Source organism: Eimeria mitis, genomic scaffold, assembly GCF_000499745.2.
Source record: "Eimeria mitis Houghton genomic scaffold, Emh_scaff28, whole genome shotgun sequence".
NCBI classification, from domain to species: Eukaryota; Apicomplexa; class Conoidasida; order Eucoccidiorida; family Eimeriidae; genus Eimeria; species Eimeria mitis.
In genome coordinates, this window is record NW_024015177.1 from 22,913 (window position 1) to 43,917 (window position 21,005).

General features: G+C 50.3%; 3 protein-coding genes across 3 annotated transcripts; all 3 read left to right on the plus strand.

Moving 5' to 3' along the window:
- Positions 1-1,131: 1,131 nt before the first annotated feature.
- On the plus strand, positions 1,132-5,313 carry EMH_0029240 (SCY kinase (incomplete catalytic triad), putative; the record flags this gene model as incomplete). Its single annotated transcript, XM_038022490.1, has 10 exons — positions 1,132-1,846; positions 2,019-2,172; positions 2,267-2,529; positions 2,780-3,137; positions 3,223-3,397; positions 3,605-3,805; positions 3,951-4,143; positions 4,262-4,345; positions 4,457-4,687; positions 4,892-5,313. The coding sequence occupies 10 exons, from the start codon at positions 1,132-1,134 to the stop codon at positions 5,311-5,313; spliced, it is 2,796 nt and encodes a 931-aa protein (XP_037878344.1).
- Positions 5,314-11,069: 5,756 nt separating this feature from the next.
- EMH_0029350 (uncharacterized protein) lies at positions 11,070-14,911 on the plus strand (the record flags this gene model as incomplete). The annotated part of the gene is made up of 9 exons (XM_038022491.1): positions 11,070-11,442; positions 11,621-12,346; positions 12,780-12,896; positions 13,084-13,211; positions 13,582-13,658; positions 13,775-13,889; positions 14,034-14,342; positions 14,670-14,713; positions 14,821-14,911. 9 exons carry the CDS (start codon positions 11,070-11,072, stop codon positions 14,909-14,911), a joined length of 1,980 nt encoding a protein of 659 aa, XP_037878345.1.
- A 3,261-nt stretch (positions 14,912-18,172) lies between these two features.
- EMH_0029460 (Microneme protein etmic-2/7h, related) lies at positions 18,173-19,684 on the plus strand (the record flags this gene model as incomplete). Its single annotated transcript, XM_038022492.1, has 4 exons — positions 18,173-18,254; positions 18,604-18,666; positions 18,782-19,262; positions 19,423-19,684. The coding sequence occupies 4 exons, from the start codon at positions 18,173-18,175 to the stop codon at positions 19,682-19,684; spliced, it is 888 nt and encodes a 295-aa protein (XP_037878346.1).
- Positions 19,685-21,005: the final 1,321 nt, after the last annotated feature.

Consider the following 21,005-nt stretch of genomic DNA (forward strand, 5'->3'; position numbering starts at 1 on the left):
GGAAAGATAGGGTCATATGCATAATCGTTTGTCTAAAGCTGGAACGTTAACTTCTGCCGGCGCAAAGCCTGCCTACTGAGAGTCCAGTGAGTGTCCAGCAATTGCCTACAGTGTTGACGCATTCAACAAAGTGGGCTTCGCTAGACTTACATGCTATGTTGCCATTCGACGCTACTTTAAGCCAGGAGCGGTGCAACTCACTACATGTAGCCCCCTCTCCCCACCAGCCCCACTCCTTTGGGCTGCTGTGCGTGGTACCCGTCGGGATTGACGGCAGGATTGGCGGGAGGGTCGGTGCAAGGTACAGTATAGTCCAATACCTAGTAGCCTGTGGCCACCTCCAGAAATGTTAAATACGCTCCAGCTATCAAGGGGGAACTCCTTCCTAAAGAGGCCCGACATTTACGGAAGATGCGGGAGCCGCTCCATTGGGCACACGGGTGACCCCAGGAAGGGGTAACGATCGTCACCTGTCTTACACAACACAGGCAACCGATTTCGCAAAACCGCTGGAGCTTCCGAAGAGGACGGTGTGTAGCTGTCAAAGGCCGCGGCAAAAAACCAGTCCAGTGCACGGGCACAGCAGTTACTGGCGGGATAGGAGTGGGAAAGTTGGTAGGGATATGGGGAGATTATCATCCACGGTATCAAAATTAGTTTGCGATTTCAACTGGAAATGCCTGCGAAACTGTGGAAAGTTAATTAATACTGTAGACGTAGTGAAAAAAACCTACCCGTAGTACGTAACAGCCGTTGGGGCTGGATGAGACACTGAGATGAAACGCAAGTTCAGAGGACCAGTCGTGTTTATCTCAAGGACTCAGGGCGCTCTCAACTAGTGGCCTTTGTCTACTTATTTTTCTGTAAGCTTAGATAACCGCCCTAACTGGGTTCGGCACCTAATGCTAAGCCGGTACTAGTTACCTATACCAACCGCTCCAGCATACCATGCAGCATCCCGTCACATTCGATACAACAGGAGTTGAAGCTGCTCCAATCCAGCATCATAGGACGAATAAACTAACGTGCATGTATTGTCTATTCCCGATATAAGGTCTTGTTCCGGAGTTGTTCTCCGTAATTGGCTGCAGCTCTGCTGTAGGCGGCACTCCTTCACCTATATTGAAGGAGATGCTGCAGTCTCTGTGGAAAAGCATTTCATCGTGGGGGGATCTACCAACGAGCTTTCCTTATTCTCTGGGATCCGCCATACCTTATGGTTTTGAGCTACCGGGGGGGTTCGTTCAATTTTCTGCAACAAGCACAAAGCAATCTGCCGGCGCAGCTGCCGAAGGAGCTGGTCGCCAGCATCCCATTTTGGACGCATTGCTTAATGCAGGAAACGCATCTCATGTGTCTGTATTCGCCCTGAAACGTGCTAAACAGCAGTCATCACCGTTCAAAGGCAACGGCTCAGTTTCCCAACACACTTTTGAGCAGGCGAAAAACCACTTTGCAAAGTGCAAGACACTGCTTCATCCCAACCTCCTCAAGGTACTTGCCACATATGAAACAAGCAATGCCCTTTATATTGTTACCGAATGCTGTTTTTCCCTGGTACATGTTGTACACCTCAGCCGACAGCAACAGCAGCAGCAGGACTTGGCTGCCAAACGGCCCCCTTCGCTGCCACAACCGCATAAATTCGATCCTCCCAGAGCTCCAGTCGATGCAGTATCAGACTCCATGCGTAAAGCGGAGGCTGCAGCAGTCGCTGCAGCTGGGACTGCTGCCAAGACCTGTTGGAATTTTCTTGAGTTAACGGAGGGCCTTTCTTTCCTCCACGACCAGTGCAAGCTTGTTCACGGCGAGGTCTCGCCTTTTTCCATTTTCGTCACTCCACATGGTAAGGCGTATGCAAGCGTGAAAATGTATCAGTTTCAGAAAAGCAGTGGGCTAAACTAATTCGGCGAAGGCTACTTGATCGTCGTCAGCGCCACTGGCTGCACCCTTAAATCCACATACATGGCATGAGAACGATTGCCCACTTGGTGAACCAATATGCATTTCATCTGCAGGAAAATGGAAATTGAGCTCCTTCGTTCTGACACGCCCCTTGGAGGATGTCCGGTGGCCGGAGTTCTATTCGTCAATGCTAACAAGTGCAAGCGCAGCGCAGGGATGGGAACCACCAAGACCCTCTCCAGGATCCCGGCCAGACACGCTTGACAGGTTAGGACGAAGCTTTGCGTGACGTAGCCAGGAGAGTTTGTGCCGCGTAACTTCGCGGATAGTCTGCAGGCGCAAACTGTTTCTTTATTCTCAGGTGGGGCCTCTGCTCCGTCTTTGCCTGGTGGCAAGAGTGCCTTCGGGACCCTTATAGCTCTGCCAGGCCTCTACGGTCTAACCGAACTGATGCTGTTTCCTACGGGCTCGCAATTGGCATCAATGATGCATCGTTTCACAAGGCCATGCACAAATTGGCTCCTCCCCTCCAGCGTTTGATGCGGAAGATCTTGGATTCCAGCAACAGCGCGCCTCCACTATCCAAGCTGGTGGATGGAGGCGATCCATGCTTTACAGGCACGCGTTCTATGCTTTTAGTTGAGCAAACTACGCAAGTAGACCAGTTGCGAGATTGGTAGCTTTTTCGCAGGCATCTGAGCGCACATACTCAAGCTTTCTGCTTAATTCTTGCTCTACGTAGTGCTTCTTTCTTGATATCAGGAGTGGCTTTGTCGAGCATCATAGGAAATATTGACCTGCACTATGCAACACCGCCAGTGAATCATATTTTGGCTAGACTTAACCGTTTTTATGCATGAATTATCTGTGGCAGGGGATGTTTGTTGCCAGTTCTTGGCGTTTATCCGAGCTTTCCCTGTTAAGAGCCATGTGGACAAGGAGACGTTTTTTGAACAGCAACTGCCTGCTGCCCTCCAACAACAAACGATACCGTATGGCATGGCTTTGCACTTGCTACTGCCTGAGCTGGCGTTGTTGTTCATGAACAGCAGCGCATCGGCTTATCACTGTAGCATCCTCAAGTGCATCATGTCAATTGTAACGCCTTTGTCTACTCCGTCAGGAAGCTTGCTAGACCGCAACAGCTGCTCCAGGGATGAGGAGGCGGTACCGCTCCACCTGCTTTCAGAAGTGCTGGCCCATGCCTTTGACAACACGGATAGGGCCATCCGGTGAGTTTGATTGCATCTGAGTAGTTCAGGCCTTGATCTCACCGATTTATTGCTCGTATACGTCTGTGCGTGTGCGGCTGATCAGATTTGCCTTGCTTTCCCAGCTACCTGCAGTGCAGAGTTTGCTACCGGACGAGTTTTTCGGTCGCACATGGTCGTCATTGACGCTTGGCCTCGAAGACTCCGCACCCCCTATTAGGGCCTTCACTTCACGCATTCTGTCACTGTATGTTTCGCGTTTTCCGCGTGAGGCGCCGCAGGTAAATGGGGCCCTTAGACTGGGAAGAGCACTGAACTAGCAGGTCCGATTTTCGCAGGCCTTTTCCTTTTGGGGACCAGGACTACGGTGACAGTGTAGATGATGTAGACATCTTGTGCGCGTCTGGTAACTTTTCAGCAGTCAGAGAGCACTACATACCGTTCTTGTGTGGAAAATATGTGTTTCTTCGGTTATTGTGGCGCTTTAGACATCTACTGCTTTTACGCTGCTTGAACAAAGGCTGCGAGACGCCGCAGGCGGAGTTCGCCTTGAGGCTGTTGTCTCTGCGGCTGCGGCAGCAATGAGTCTTAGGGAGAGTGGCACAAGCGGGTCTCCACCTCTTTTAGTGGACATCCTTTCTGCATCACTTCGAGATCCAGAAGAAAGCGTCCGACTGGCCGGGTTGCAGGTAATGCATATTTTGCATTCTGCAGCGGTACACGACATGAATTCAGATTGCGTGCTTGGGTTGAGTTACTCCCGTTTTGCATGCTTGCAGGCATTTCCTCTTGGGTCTTGAATCTCCTCAAGTCTGCCTCTATGTTGCCATGCAGGCAAGCATCTGTTGTGCGGATTCACTGCCACTGGCAGGGTTGGTGACTCTGCTTGCTGCTGCTTCCGCGTGCTTTCTGTCGCCGTCAGGAGCAGTTGTTTCCTCAACCCCTGCATGCATCCATGCCTTAACTGATGCAGCAAAAGCAAGGGCAGAAGAGCAACAACAACCACTGCACCAGAGGGCAGAAGCAGGTAAACATCTGTCGTAGTTCCAGTACTTGATTCGTTTTAGTTTTACGGTTGTGCTTTCGGCTTTTCTTACACATCGATGACCCCCCTGTGAGGCTGCCGAAACCTGCTGATTTTCTAGGAGAACGCCCACACCAAGACAAAGACAAATGCAAGCCATCAGATGGGTGGCTGGCGGCAATGAAGAGCCTGGGAATAACATTAGGTGCGTGCCGATGACGATAGAGCTCAGCAGTACAAGGGATCCCTAGTGCCACGTAGTGAAGTAANAGTGAAGTAACCGCGTTGACTTTGATATGCATGGTCGATTCCGCAGGATTCAGCAAGCGACAGACTGATTCGACGGAACTTATCTTGCATAAAAACAAGGCCGGAAGCGAGCATATTGCATCTTTGATGACTATGGGAGATAATTCCCCCACTGGAGTGCGCAGGCCTTGCCACCCAGCACAGCCTCCGCAGCCACCTCCAGCCCCTCTACCCAGTTCGCCTCTTAGCCGGTCAACTGACGACTTTAAGGATGCACGTGAACCCATAAATTCGTGGGGTAAGCGATAAGTCACTTCATTTAGCCTGAATAGCCTGAATTCGCTGTCGTTCCCGAGATTGCATCCATGGAACTTCTCCTGGCTGTCGAAGCGATAACACACAGGCCATATGCCCAGTTTAGTTGCTTGATCGGCTTGCGACTAGGAGATTGTGGGGTTCACCACAGAGAAAGATGAAAAGCGATGGGTGTTTGCGTGTTCAGGTGACGATATGGAGATTCCAGCAGACGCGTGGGAAACAATTCCCGGTTTCGAAACCGGGAAGCAGTCGTTAACTCCCTCGTCTGGGAGCGGCGCGAGTGGGGCCGCTGCTCTGCAAAGGGAAGACATTTTCAACAACTCTGCGGGGAAAATGACCCAGCGCGCCGCGGCGCAGGGCGAAATTCCGCGGCGTTTCACGGGGGGTCAAACGTCCGCCGTTAGTAGAGGCTCCAATGGCACTATGCGCCTTCAGACGGCAGCACCGGCACCACTAATGGCGGTAAGTGGAGGCGGTGGCACAACCAGCTTGAGCGCGAACAAGGGGCCTTGCGCCCCAACTTCTGCATCAAACGCAGAAGCAGCCTTATCGGCCGATGACTTTTTCGCTTCTGTTGAGAGAGAAGCGGCACAGCGGAACCTGTAGAGCGGGCTGCGAAGGTTCCGAAGGCTGTTTGCACTGCAGAGGCAACATGCCAGCAGCGTGCCTTTGTACCTTTCTGCTAGTCGCGAGGAGCAACATTTCCCACCTTTGCTGCTTTGTGAACGCCGCTTCGTGGATGCACCCACTGTAATACCGACTCTAATAGGTGGTTCGGGCCCATAAGGAGGAAATATGAATAGTTTTAGAGCTGTATGGGGAATTAGCAAGCCTCCTTAGCACTTTTTAAGAATCGGTTAGATTCTGTCGCAATTTTTTTTTGAGTGAAAAGCGATAAGCGCGAGGAACATCTGCGTTACTGAGTTGATTCTTTGCACAGTTGTTGCTCAGCTTGAAACCCCCTGTGGGGGGACTCTTTCAAGATTATTTGTGCGCTGCGCGGTGCGTGCTCCCGCCTGTTTTGTAACGATAATAGAGCGAGCATGATGCAAGCAATTTCGTTCCACTGCATGACTGCAGAAAGGTTCTTCAGCATGCTTCCAACGATAATTTCTTAAGCTCCCGAGCCTATCATTTTTCGTGTATCTTGAGTCTGCCATCAGGCACTGGGGACAAAAGGAAGCTGCAAATAGGCATCACTTGCCAGACTTTGCCGCCATCCCCCAGTTTCTTGTTCTAGCGAGCTCGACGGTTCACACCGAACGGTCAGTGAAAATTTGATTCGAAGTGAAGGGTAGGCCCAAAGCAAAATGCTTTGTAGCAACCGGATCAAATTGACGCCCTGCCAACAGCACGATGCTCCATTAATGAAAGCTGCTGCTCGGCATTTTCTTTTGGATATACTACCATTAAGGAGTCAACATTTCACACTCTGTTTTCGGTCGTCAAACAGGGCAGATAAGTAGTGGGGAGATCCTCTGGGTACCAACAATTGCTCTCCAACTATAATATATATATAATATATAATATATATATATATATATATATATATATATATATATATATATATATATATATAATATATTATACCAACCTTGCATTTCCTCGCGTATGGCCTCATTTTGCTCGCCGTCTGTATCTTGGAATCTCTGCTTTCCAAGTGGGCCCAGAGATCCCGGATGTTTTTTTTTCCTGAACCAGCAACTGCCACATTTCCTGCAAAAAATGTAGGGAGTCTGGATTCCTAGCTGGGCCTGGCAGAAGGTGGCCGCTTTATGCAATGTATTGATTCAAGATGATAACGCCATGAGACACTTCGTCGCTAACGCTTCACCGAAGCCTTGCAGGTGGAGATTGAGGTTTATTCCGTGCCGGATGCAGAACGCATAGCCCAGCCACGCACCTCCCATACTTGCTACACTTGCCTACATTAACGGGCTTGTCCCCTGCTACCATCGACATGCGAAACTGGGCTGGTCTGTCGCGGCAGTAGCTGCAGATCACACGTTTCGACAATATGCAAGAAATCCCAGTGGATTCATATTTGCGAGTGGTGAACCGTTTACAGGTAGACGACAACCCATCCTGGTGCGTTTGGAGCTAACTTTTCGAACGGTCTAGAGATGACCATGAGGAGGTGAGGCGCACAGGTCACAAAAAGTGGCTAAGACGTCAGACTAACCTGCGCTACATTAACCTGTTGTCGCAACCACGACTGTGACCTCGAGCGCCACGAAACTGGAGCTATTTGCTCGGGTAATTGCAGAGTTACCATAAAAGAGTGCTCCTACTACTACTACTAAGTGCATGCATTCATTGCCTTTTTCAGACATGCAGGTGAACGCGCACATGACGTTCTCACCCGCTGCCCTTCGTCAACTCAACTGAGCAGCTGAAATATTCACACAGCTCTCTAATTATCATTTCTTGCTGCGGCGCCTTCTGCAAGGCAGCCACACACTCGAGCTGACACGGGCCCTTTTCCTATGCATCCGCCACCACTGTACACAATTGTACACAATTGTTAAGCCCACATCCGGCAGCCAGCTTGGACGCTAGTATAAATAAGCGTACCAACTTGCTACAGCTCAAGTCAGCGGGAACCAGCTTAACAACATTTGGCAGTTCGTAGATAACATGAAAAAAAGGAATAACCCTAAACCCTAAGCACTAAACCCTAAACCCTGGGTCTTCGAAACCAGATGTTGAAGCATACAGTCACCTGAACAGGTAGCTACTCCACTGAGCCCCACAGCACGAAATCACCGACTGTCAGTGGGCTAACGTGATGGACGCAAGTAGAAATAAGCATTATCGCACGAACACCGCACAGTTGTACATCAAGATAAATACGTCTTACTACAGGGAACGGTTTGCACTGGCAGTGCCATCAGTTCACTGCCAGTGCTGCAGCCAGTGCTGCAGCGTAGGGCTTGTTTAATTTTGCAGGAACTTCATGCTTCAACTACGGGAATCTCCATTTCTACTCATTAGAATGCTGGTTCATGCCGAATGGCTTCCTCGAGAATGCTCCGGGCGCTACAAGCACACACAGATTGTAGCGCTGATCAACTGCAGGCAACTGTAAGCGCCTTCCCGGGCATCCCCCCATCGCAAGGTCGCCATTCAGTCGTGACCTTGTGATTCGAGAATGTCCGCCAAAAAGCTTGCAAGGTCACCATTCAGTATTCGTTGCATGGGAACGAAACATGTTCGCTGTTGAGGAGAGTCGTCACAGCAGCACTTGAATTTTGGATCGGGACAGCAACCCCTCTAAGAAACAAATTTCACATTTAACGGCGCCGTCTTTGAGGAAAACGATGCACGTTCACCTACCTCCGCATTTACCCGCCATTGTAGAGCTCGACCGTCAGTAATAGTGTGGAAAGATCAGTAATCTGTCCACAGACCCCATGAAAATTAGTAGGTTGGGCTGCCGGTTGGAGGCGACGTTTGTGCAGCATTCCTCTTCGTACAACAGGCAGCTGGAGCACCCATAGAGCATTTTACTCCATGTGTTTATTTGTATCCGTTTTTTATTGCCATTCTGCAGTCTGACGTGCGCCAGACGACGGCTGCGGGGAATGCAAACAGGAAAAATGTGCGCGAAGCTAGAACCTGGCAAACACCAAAGGGTGGCGCCCTGCCCCTAGGAAAGTAAAACAGGCGTAGAGTGGTAGCGAGCTACGTGCTGCTGTCTTCAGCTCGCTATAAGCAAACGAAGGGGATAGTATATCACACAAAAAGTAGTCGGTTCCGGATGGCAGATAGGTGGAAGAACATTGGGGGCTCCTGACTCGTGACACAGAAACGCCTAACGAGTACACAAACGAAGCCCAGCACTGAGCTGCGTCCAATGCTGACAATGACTGTGGCTAAGTGAATAAGTGCCCGTTGACCATTCACGGTAATATTGGGCTTTTTCTTGACTCCGGTTGCGTCCCCTTTCTTCAGGCGAACCGGCACGCGAAGAAAGTCGCCTTTGGGTTATGTCTAAGGCTGAAAATATTTGACCTTCTTCATTTCTTCCAAGAAGTTTTGATTTGTATGTGAGAATGGTCTGTGCACCGGCGTCCTTGCTTTCTAAGGCGCGTTCGCACGAAGGTGCGCGTCTCACTGATCGAACCTTCATTTGCAGCATAGATGAAACTAGTGGGGTCCTCTTCTACGAGGGCAAAGTATACATCCATGCAAGCAGTTTGTGCAGTGGACACTGGAGTTGGGGCCCTGAACGTGCAGTTTTACCGGCGTCATCACGAGCAACCTCTGTAGAACTACAGGCGTTGACTGTTCGTCTACTGGGTCTCACACCATTCACCCCTAGGGCTAGGGCCTGGTGAGATGTCTCCAAGAAGCTGCCTAATATAAAATACATCTAGCGGACATCCCAACCTAATCAAAAAGAGGCGGTGAACCGCTGCCCGCGCCCAGCAAGAGCACGGCGCTGAGGCAGGGTTGCAAGTAGCCCAAAACACCGTAAAGTTCCAAAATGTGCAGAAAATGAAGGTGTGAAGGCGGTCACACCGAGCTAGCCATAGGTACAGGTAGTAGTGGGCCTAATCCTGTTAGGTACCTACGCGGGTTCATTAAACTGCCTAAGATAAAATATATGTAGTACCCCCGCTTGGGACATTTGCAATCAAATCTAGAGTCCAAACGCCATCGGATTATTATTCTTGAGTTCAGTTACCATCGAATGAACTATCTGCACATCTCCACAGCCCCAAACACGCAATGACTGTAGTGCGGAGCACTCCAATGCGGTCGCGGTGCGTGTTTTCATACAGCGAGAGTGCCAGTATTAGATAGTAAGGTAAGCGTTGTTGCGTTGCTTGACGCCTAGATCTTCGCGCAGTCATCCAGAGGGTGTAAACGATTATTTCAGCACAGCGAATGCCTACGAGTGTAAGACAATACCAAGACACGCTAGCGACCGACGGGCAAAGCCCGATTCTGGGCAGCACCGACGCATGCAGGGGTCTTCAACTAAAGCTTCGGCGGGTCAACTTTATCTCGTCAAGCACGATTGGGGATTTGGGCGACAGTTCCTATTATTCCAGGGCCTGGTTTCAGTTTGTTGTATACTGCGAGCTAGCACAACTGGCCGAATGATGGTCGGTCGATCCTTATTAAGGCTGACTTTCTTCCGAGAACCATTGTCGAATCCTCTTTACTAAACCTTCGATGTTCTACCCCGAGAAGCCTCTGGAAAACTTGGGGATGGCCTGCTGAATCCGAACGGCAATACAATGACTGCAGTGAGCTCGGCCCTGCTTGGCTCCTACACGTGAAACCCCGAATGAATTGCACTGGATAAACCCCTGTCTCTAAGTAAAAAACTTCAAGTTGATACCTTAAAAGCCATAACACAACATTCTTAAGAATAATCGTTCTGTAAAAGAAAATTTCTGTCTGCGTGGTCTTGCGTGTACAGATGTCCTCGGCACCGGCTGTGCCACTGCCAGCCCTAACCTTGGGCTCAGTCACAGTGCACCCAAGGCGTATCCCGTTCGACAAAAGCGTTATAAGCTAAGCTCCGCTAGTTTAGTTGTTTTCAACTATATAATAAAAGTTTTTAGACAGAACTACGTGAACTCAATGTCTCCTTCCTGTTCAACAGTGTAGTGCCCGGCACTACAGGGACGCTGTCGGCCGACAGCATGGCTGCTCCTGAACTGCGCTATTACTGCTGCGCATTAGTTAGTTTAAAAAAGGTGAAACGTAAGTTTCGTAAGCAAGCTTAAACTCAGAAAGTTGATAAATTTAACTGGGTGATAATATTGATGCTTTTCGCGGGCCCCACACTGGCGCCCCATGCTCGAGTGAATCCTGTGTAGAGGGGTGTGCTTCACCATTTGTATGTCCACAGGGCCGGCCTGAACTATTCAACTGGCTTGTTAAGGAGGGTTCTGTGGTTGGGGTTGTTTTTTTGCCCCCCCAGAAGCCCCCGGAACTGCAGGCTAGCTCGCATTGGCAACCGAGCAAATCTGCTTTTGCGACGATGCGCTTACTTTGGGCGCTCTTCGCCGTCATTTTCTGCCTAAGACGAGCAAACGGATCACAAATCCGAGTAGGTTACATCCGCTTGCCGGTCACGCGCAGATATTGAGCACAAGACCTGCTGTGACCCTCGATACCCTGGTGTTGCGCGATGTGCACATTTATATGTAGGCTACCTGGCGTGTCCCGCGACACCCTGATGTTGCTCCATGTGTGCATGTATACGCAGGGTTGTTTGAAGCAGGGGCCCTTGGCTCCATTACCGCAGTGCGAGGTGTGCTATGGAGCTAAGCCAATTCCACCAGAGTGCCCTTTTTTCCAGTAGCGCAGTACCATCATGATTGAGTAGGACGGCCACAATCATGCAACAATATGCTTCTTGTAAAAGTAGGGCAGCGGGACTTCTGTTGTGGCTGCAGGCACTGCGAAGGTTGAGTGCTCATGCGCGCGAAGAAGCTACTGGGAGGGCCGTAGCCCTTCTGCGGAGTATTCCTTCGACTGGGATAGCACCGTGGAGAGATGGAGATCAGGAGAAGCCGGCTCCTTTTGTGATAGCCATCAGCCGCCCGCTCCAGCGCCTGGCTCTAAGAGAGCTGCTGGGCTGTGATACAAACTTTTCCGACAGCATACAGCAGAGGGCCGACCCAGCGTTGGATGCGACTGGAAACAAGGAGACCATGGATGTGGTAAAAGGGACAGCGGAAACTTCCTGGCGCCAACTGTGCGCCTCAACAAGTGTGTTGCCTGCGTATATGTAATCATTAATAGCTATTGTGTCACTGTAATGTGCCGTACAGAAATCGGCTTTGATTCCAAAGAGCACAATTAGGGACAGATAGCAGCGGCAACTGTGGCCATTGAAGCACACTTGCTCTCCAGTGCGATGCTGGTTTGCGTCATGTGCTGCTTCCAGACATCGGACTGGAAAAACTGCGGTCAGGCGCCGTATTGCTAACTCTCGAGCTGCCATCTGCTGTTCATGATCGAGGAAACGACAGATTATCTAACTCAGAACACGGCACCGTATCAGCACGGTATACCCAGGAGCCGCGTGCCTCAGACGCTGCACCTGCGGGAAATCCTGTGGCAGGCTACCGTACAACTGCAGCCAAAAAAGAAGCTAGTGACTACACCGACCCGCTAGGAGACCTTTCAGAAAGCGTGTGCGCATTGACAGAGGCGGCTATGGTCCGAGCCATCGCACTCACGCTAGTCGAGGCTGCCGACGTACTGGTTGTACCTCTTTCTTATGACGGACTTGTTTCGGTACCACGGTCACATGACCATTGGAAAGGTAACGAATATGGAGAGCTCCTTTGCCTGGGAGGTATTACACCAGGAGAGGAGGGAGGCCCAACAGCAACACGGGACAACGGTCGGGTCAGGCAGGAATGTCAGCCACCACTTCGGACTGAACCCAAGCCGGCCCATGCTCACGTTCGCCTCCCAGAAGATGTCTTGCAGCTGCTGCAAGCAATGCGGCAGCTGATTAACGCTGAAATCTTTCAAGAAGAGGCCAGCAGTAGTACAAGACAATCCCGCATCCGCCCAAACAAATCAACGGGGCCAGTTTCCCTTGGAACAAACCGACCTCGCCGGCTGCCGCTTTTCGTCATTGCCCTTGAGGTAATTTCCACAGGTGATCTAGTGATGATGCACTTTAATGCAGGCCAATTGGCCCAGTGCTCTTACGGACTCTAGCGGTAAATTTTTCGAGTAGCAGTTACACGCTGAGAAGTAACCAGCCCACGGACTGAACTCATTCCTTTCTCCTCCAGGTCTCACATGTTCGTTTAACCTAAATTGATGCGTGTGAGCCAATTCAAAGAGTTTTCTGCTACTCTAGACTGAGCGACACGATGCCTTATTACGACAGGCTGAATTTGGCGCTGCAGGGTCCGGTGTCGAAGTCAACGGAGGAAGCTATTCGTCGGGAAATTCGCGCCCAGCTTGGCAGCGCCGAAGGCAAGCGTTGACCGATTCAAGGTAGTTACTATGAGGGCTAGGCTTGGGGCAAAAGCGCCGCAGCTTATGAGGAATTGTTTGGGGCGGGTGCGATGCTATTGCTGCAGCCAGAGTAGGTGTGTTCGGCATGCATTCGCCCGAACGAGGAAAGGATACTCGAGATGAAATAGATCATCTGATACAAGGGATTGAACCAAGAAATGCATCAGTCAAGCAGATTGCCGGTACAAACCAAACCCAAAGCTTTGGGCCACATAGCTTAGGCAAACGCACATTGCCCGCTTTCTTAAATGTTGCAGGCTATCGGCTCTGAGAACTGCCAGCACAACAACGCGTAATATGCGGTCGTTTTTGCAAATCCATATCATGTGCGACTTGGTGTGTGGATGTTACCTTTCGTTACTTCTGCAGACGCGTTGGCAGCTTTGCTTACCAGAGAGCATGTTTCTGGTCCTCCCAACGCATTTGAGTTTCCTGGATATGCTCTATCGTCGAACGTATGCGGGGCAGCCTTTAGGCTCTCCTTGGCTCATGCGAGGGTGCGGTTAATCCTAAATCCGATAGATTTTGTGACTAGAACACCAGAGAACTGCAAAACAGCAACGAATGGATGACCACCTCGGTAAAGCGTGTGTAGCGAGGGTTTTGGTTTGCAGTCTCCATGTTTCTCCCTACTCAGAAAGCGTTGCGTCAGCTCCAAGATCGAAACCCGCAGAACGCCGCCAGACAATCCTATGCTTCAGTGGCCCGAAGAGTCCTGTCCGAGGCACTGACCCTCTACGACTACCGAACCCGGAGGTATCAGGTGTGCCGCGGCCCTAATGCAGTATACTTGCAGATGTAGGGACGCTAAGGGACTAATGGTAGGAGTGGTACGCCAGTTGCGCAATGGGTGTGCGGTCCTTGCAGCTTTCACTTCAACGTAGAGCACTGCGCGAGGAGCTTAGACGGTCTGTTGAGAGAGAAATACGCACAATTTTCCTCAGGTGAGTTTCCTACCATTGAATAGAAGGGGGGGGCCCAACTTGTTGGCGGATGCTTGCTGCCTTTCTCTGTGTGATGCATGAGTCGAGAGTTGCGGCGCTCATCTGGTGTAATTCAGGTGGGCTCTGCAAATAGAGAGCAACCTCAGGTTGAGTCTCCGAGCAGAGCTGGTAGCTGCACTGCAACGAGACGCACGGCGTTTTGAATCACTGACCCCAGGAATTATTCGAAAGGTCGGCTACACTGCTGCTTGCTACACATGCAGTCTTCAGGGTACAAGGCTTCAGCCTCCGACATTTGCAGCTTTCCGAGCTTGTATGACTAGGACTTTAGCGCAGGGCCGATGGGAGACTTGGTGTTAGCGCGTGGGCTTACAGGCTTTGACGACGCTGGACGAGCGATTGGCGCTCCTACTACCCCACGCACCTGGCGTTACGGATCAGCAACCTGTAGAATCACTGCTTGGTAGCCGAGAGACGCCTCCAGGATTACTGGAGCAAACTGACGTGGCCAAGATATCTGACGCTTCTGCTAAAGCTGCCCGGGACAGACAGTTGTGCCGCAAATTCTACCATTCTCTGGTTGAAATCCATCTTCTTCTTCTTCAGAAAGCAGCCAGGGACTTTTCTGCCATGGCGACGGAATTATCTAGGTCCCCGCTTGCTGCGTTGCTTCGCCAACAGCATGTAGGCACCATCAAACAGAATTGTGGCAATGCATGGAGAAGTGCATGCTTTCGACGGCGTCCAGGTCCTTTGCATTCTACGAAACTGCATAAACTACACCTGCTTCATGCTTGAATATTCTCGATATTCGGGATATCAATGGGACACAGTTGCCTCATTGAAGGTCGACAATTGTTTTCAGACGATTGGCCCGGTAGTGCTAAATACCTGGCGCATGTTTGGGCTCCATACGCGTTTTTACAGGGTCGTCCATGGTTAGGCATCTCAGTCCGACCGCTGCTCTCCATAGCCAGTCTCCTCCGCCTGCGTGGAAATGGCAATTTGCAGGGTTACTCCCGCTACAATACAGGACCCGTTCAGTTCCTTTTCGGGTATGGCCCGCAGGTTTCGAGTTTTACCTTTTTCGAGTAATGCCTTGGCCTGCAAGACTGAAAACCCTATCCACGCGCTGACCGAGTTTTTGTGTGTGCGTTTCCAGGTTTACAAACGACAGCGAAGGCTTGGAGAGCGGTCGAAATGCAGCTTTCCGTTTACAGCCTAAACTTCATTTTGATATAGAAGTAGATTGAGAACCACACTGTTGTGGCTTTCGTCTCAGGAACTGCGGTGATTCGTTGCCAGCGTGAAGAGTATAGAGCTGGTTGGCGATCCACTGCGTCGAGCTTGAGGGGTTGTGTGGCCAAGACTCAGGTGTTTTCATGATTGCAGTAAGGAAAACACTAGTGAGATTATCTGTACCTTGCTGTTGCGAACAGAAGGCACCGACGCGTTCTATGAATATTGGCCAATGCGACGGCACGGGACATTATGCCCTGCTCTACGCATCGTTGTCTAGTTCCTTCAGCGAGTCTGAACTTGGCGTGACGCATAGGTTCTTACCAATTTTGCGTTCATGAGTCGAACGCGTCGCGTGAGACCTTGGCGGAGAACACCACGTATAGGCGGCTATGCAGCGCAAAACAGCTGTAGCAGGGGCTATAGACATTCTGCGGAACCTGTACCTTTATCTTGGCACTTATCTCTTGCTTCCCTTTGTTTTTGTGGCCGTCTGCCCAAAAATGCGCCTCAAAAATACGCTAGAAGTATTTAAAACGTGCAACCCCGAGTTTAGGTTATTTTCATACGCATGACGCACTGAACTTCACAATAGATAGATTTCTTTAAAGTAGTATGGTACCCACAATTTCAAACCGTTAGCAAAGAATAAGTTGTCTACGGAGGAGGAACTACCGTTTCGATCTGAAAGGGAGTTTACGTACTGAGTGCCGAAGATGGATTTTCCAAGGAGCGGTAAAACGCGAATTCGTGAGGGGTTTCGGAAGATGTGTTAGTATTTAGAGAAGGATTTGTAGAAGAAGCGCATCTGCGGAGCTACTAGTAAAGCAAGGGGTGGAGACATTTGAAGGAGGGAAGAAGCGCGTGTCTATCTGCTCGCAATCTGGCCGAGGGGACACTCGTGGAAATGGAATAAGGGTTAACAGACGTTTTCCGGTGGGCAGTTGCATCATCGGTACGAACACTCAATTCGTTTCCTCGGCGCACTTTTGTTGTAAATTCGCCGAGCTCCCTACCTGATATGGCTCGTTATCCCAGGAAATCACCGGACACGCAATGAGCCCAGCATCTATCCATCCGCACTTAAGATGGCGAAAGAGGGGCCGTTGTATTTCCATTTTTTATCAAAGGGGCGAGGCGATGCAACGCGCTAGACAAAAATCTGCTTGATTGGGCAGACACTGTGTTTATTTATAGGGTGAAGAGTCTGTAGGGGCGGGGAATGATATCCCCGCGACTCCCCGAACCTTCTAGTTTTGACGTTAGTACCAACTCTCGCTCAAAACTGAATCTGAAGGGTGGTGAACTGGAGTGGCACCTTGATGGCAAGTGCTAGACAGTTGATTTCTTATCGCAATCGGGTTGGCGCTTAAGACGACTGTGTCTACACCGGCGGGCTCAGATGCTGTCGCCTGGAAGTAGCTGCGCCTTAGGGACTGCTAAAAACCTACTGCGTACTCTTTAATGGATGCACATGCTATAGGATGTGCACCAGGGAGGGGTTGAGTAGAAGTTGGTGACAAGGTCCGGCTCGTTAGAAATAATTTACCCGTGCAAAATACTTGCCCCAAGTTTGAACCCAGGTATCGTGCAGCATTTGTAACCACGGAGCTTAACGGCAAAGTGGCGTATCGATTAGCGTTGGCTCCTACCGACGAGCGTCATGACGTGCTTCGTGTTTCCAAAGTTGTTGAGGGTAGGTGTCGCCAACCTCAAAAGGTTTATGTGAAGGCAGCACTAGGGTGGTTGCCAATATGAGGTGCGCAGGGCAGTCCCACACATGGCCACGAAGTGTAGTATATTATGGATCAAGGGGGTGAAGGAGAACAGACAATATCTTGTCAAATGGAGGGGTGCCGTTGATGATAGAGTAACGTGAGAGCCCGCAGCTCACATAGACGGTTGTTCAGGTCTATGGCGAGGATGGCGTCGTTCGTCGGCGAAACAGCGCTCGTCGATTAGAAGAAGCTCAGAGTCGTGAAGTTCATTAGGCTGTCGAATAGGTTGTTTTCCGGTTAGTACAAACTGGTGAAAATTTTGTACTGGTTGTTGGAATTACGGTGTTTATCAATGGCGATGTGCATCGTTCTTAGGCAGTTGTTCTTGTGCTCTAGGGACCACCAGTGTGACCGGGCCTGTGAACAGTTGCTGTGTAAACCTTTACGTGAAAGGCGGATGTTGTAGTCTCGTGCGCACTACAACCTCAGTAGCAGTTGTTCTCAGCATGTGTGTAGTAATTAACACACTAAGTATACGAATTGGGAGATAGACAAACCACTGTATAATATGCGGCAATAACCAGCTATGAGTAGACCGCAACACGATCCATGAGTAGACTGCAATCGTGTCTCGGTAGCTGGGACTATAGGATGTTTGCCAATTAAGAGACTGGGGCGGTGCGGCCGCGAAGGGTACGCCAAAGTTCCCCACGCGGTCGTCCGGGCGTGGGGATTGAAAATCAAAGGTACAGAACAATATACTTACGCTGCTCAGAGCACGCGGAACCCCTGCGCTATGTTCCCTGGCAACCATATTTTTTCTTTTCATTGAAACCAGGTACTCGAAGTGTCCTCATTGTATGAGTGTCGACGAGTAGACCCGAATGTCGCCGTCCGATATTCTCCTTGACATTTATTTCCAGTTTCCCGCTATAAATAAATATTGCTCAAAATAATACCATCGTTATAGGACTAACGGCTATATTGCACTACGTCTCGGAGAACCATACTCCCGACCGAAATGAGGCGACTATGGCACTATAGGAATTGAGTCCCCGGCGCCACAGTCTTCGTCACCTTCTAAGGTGACGAACGCGTCCTAAAAAAAGAAGCAGTTAAGTGCTGGAAATTCACATGCCATCTACTAAAGGATTATCCAAAGCATACATGTCTTGTTTTCTTACACGAATGGTTGCGCCGGGCAGCTGGCATGAACCCCTGTGGTCTGGAACGGTCCATGGCGGACACCCTCGATGTCCACAAGTTTATCACCCGCTTCTCAACAAGTCTTTGATTTATTTGCCATTAAAAGCTTAAAAAAACTCAATCGCGAAGGTGAGAATAACCAAATATTATAGGGAAACAGTGCTAGCCATCTACCCCGCGGACTGGCAGCCTGCAGTCCTGTGCACGGTCTGCTTTTGAGCTCAGGCCTCCGCATGTTGGTGGAAGTTATTACTTCATTGCTTCTTCTAAGAGCTTATCCCTCAAAATACATTTTTATTTTTCGCAGGTATATCTTAACGTAAACACCCAACCATCTTGTGTTATTGCACAATGGCTCGCGCTTTTTCCGTAATCGCTTTGGGCCTGCTTTTTTCCTTGCCTTCGAGTTTGGCAATCAGGACAAAAGTACCAGGTTAGGCAGCGACTCTGAAAATTCAATGACTTGAGGTTCTACTGGAGTCTGTGCTGCGGGAAGTCACTGTGTGGAGCAGTAGAGGGTTATCCCCAGGGTAGTGCCCTTGGAGGGACACTGCTTTAACAGCCGTAGACGCGTTGTTTAGGGCGTCTCTAACTGTGTAGCAGAAGTAGAAACGTTTGGCTTCACGCTCACTGTGGGGCGGAAGTATTTGGTGGAGAGTAGACTACCGTGGTAACGTGCGCACGTCAGCGGGGCGGCAACTTTGTCGATCACCAGGCTTCCTTAGTCTGGGTGATCGAACGAACTTTAGTGCTTTGTCGTTGTCCCGTGTCTTTTTCTGCAGCGGATGAGCCTCCGGCTACTGATTCGGCACTTACCTCTAGTGCTTCGGTCCAGCGCCACTCTAGTGAGTATTTTTGTAATTTTTTTGGAACAGATATGCAATACCAGTGGCAGATGATACTTGGCCGATCCAGAATTTGTATCGGGATCGATTTGTCTTGTGTTCTTTTCCCTTGCAGGTTCAGTCGGATTAGTTGAAGCAAACTGCGGTAGATTAAGCGTTCGTGGCGGTCTGAAAGTGGGTGAAACTCTGAAAATTACCGCAAATGGATGGGAAGACGGTAATTCTGATTTTGTTGTTGAGATAGCGACTGATAATTCTCAGTCCATGGCTCAGGCGAGAGATTCACCAGTTGAAGGAGGCGCTGGTTTAGCTGGAGGGGGCAGTCAAGGAGGGGACGGTGCTGCAGGAGGTGCAGGCGATGGTGGGAGCATTAAGGAACAACCGTCAATTCCAATTGTCGGTGTCCGCATTCCTGCCTCCACAAATGAAGATGGAAGTTCACGGCAACCGTCAGTGTTGCTCTACAGGAGAGGTGAGTCGACTCCAAAGGAGCTCCCGTTGGATTCTCCAGCCGGGCCGACTTCGCCGTTTATGGTCATCTTTCACCAGAAATCACAAGCAGAGATGACTGTCCGACTCTTCACTTGGGTATCGAGGTGAGTTCGTACAGCAGAACATTGCCGTGGCCCATGGAAAGCACATGCAACTAACTAGACAAAAGTGACCACCAGAACGAGGGCGGTAGCCAATTTTCCAAGCCCGAGCAGAAGTTTTGGGGACAGGTTGTCATTGTTTCTTAACGATTTGTATGTGCAGCGGAAGTGGAGCCGGCGGTTCATGGCACGAGGCGTCTATGGATGTTAGTGTTGGGTTGATCCACCGCGACGTCTTGGTCGCCACAAGCGATTGCAAGCCTCAAAGCCTTCGACTGTATGGATCAGCATCTGCGGACTTGGTGACGCCCGGCGAGGATATGTGTCAGGCAGCTGAACCGCAGCTACTGAGTTTGACTGCTTCGCCCCCGGGTGGATCCCAATCAGTTCTCGAGGCACCTTCGGATGCGTCGGAGGACGTATAGAAGGGAGAAGCTTGATGAAGGGGATGAGCGATGCCAGTGGCTGGTGTAACACCGTGAAGGATACTGAGGCTCTGCTACGGAACGTCTTGAATGGGACAGCGGAACCTGGGGAACACGTTTAGGGGTTATATGGTATTAACCTTGTCTGTCTAATATGTTTAATGGATATTATTCCGAAAGTGACGGGCGACATTCGGGAACTAGGTATATCATTCCGCATGCAAGGCATTGCACAGCCCTGCCCCAACTACTATGCCCTTTTTGGATTGGCTGTGCAAAACAGCAGACCAGCCCAGGCATTCACAGATACACACGCATTGATGTGACTGTGTAGCAGCGCTGTTCTCGGGAATTGAATGTCCCTAAAACAGTGAATGCATGTTCGGGCTGTGACGGCGGGTCGAAGGGCAACGAAGGAACATGTCGTTTGATCAGTTTACTTCTTGTATGTCTGTCTCGACTAGCATGCGATGGCAGAAACAAGTGGTGCTAACCCTGGAACAGCATGTGTAGTGTATGGCTACACGATTATTTTCTTGCTTTTGCCGAAATCGATGCTTTACATCACGTGATTTGACAGGAGTAGTCACAGATAACGGCTGAAGACAGTAGTGCGTGCACTGTACCCAAACAGCTGCCAAGGTACAGGGAGACAGGGTTGCGAGCTACGAATCATTAGTTATGGGTTTCTGCTTCTCCCCACATAGATGCGGCTAGGCCGAGTCGATGCTATGCCCTTTTTGGATTGGCTGTGCAAAACAGCAGACCAGCCCAGGCATTCACAGATATACACGCATTGATGTGACTGTGTAGCAGCGCTGTTCTCGGGAATTAAATGTCCCTAAACTGCCGTCGTGCATTCCTGCCAGTCCATTATCGTTCGTTAGAATTAGGGACAGAAGTTCCACACACAACCTTGTGTGTGCTCCACCTCTCACTGGCCCGTTGACCCCATTGCTGCGCAGTGGTGGAGTGCCTACTGGGGGAGTGCGGGGCTTACCAGGCCGTTCTACGGGGAGTTGCGAAGCGAGCTGTGCGCCGTTAGCTGTATAAATAAGCCTTCAGGTTCTTCCCCGTAGTGAGGAGCACACTGGAACAACTATAAAACAATTCGTGTACACTGCGTACGTCGGGGCCGAAGAGTGGAACTCCACATTAGCAGGTCCCTTAGCTCACTTCCTTACCCGCCCAAAATTGGCAAATCGCAAACAACTGCCGGTTCTGAAACGATCATATGCGGATACGCCCTGCCCGATATATTTACACGTTGAGAGGAGCATTGATAGCTTCGATCTCACTGAAGGGTCCTCTTAATGTGCGT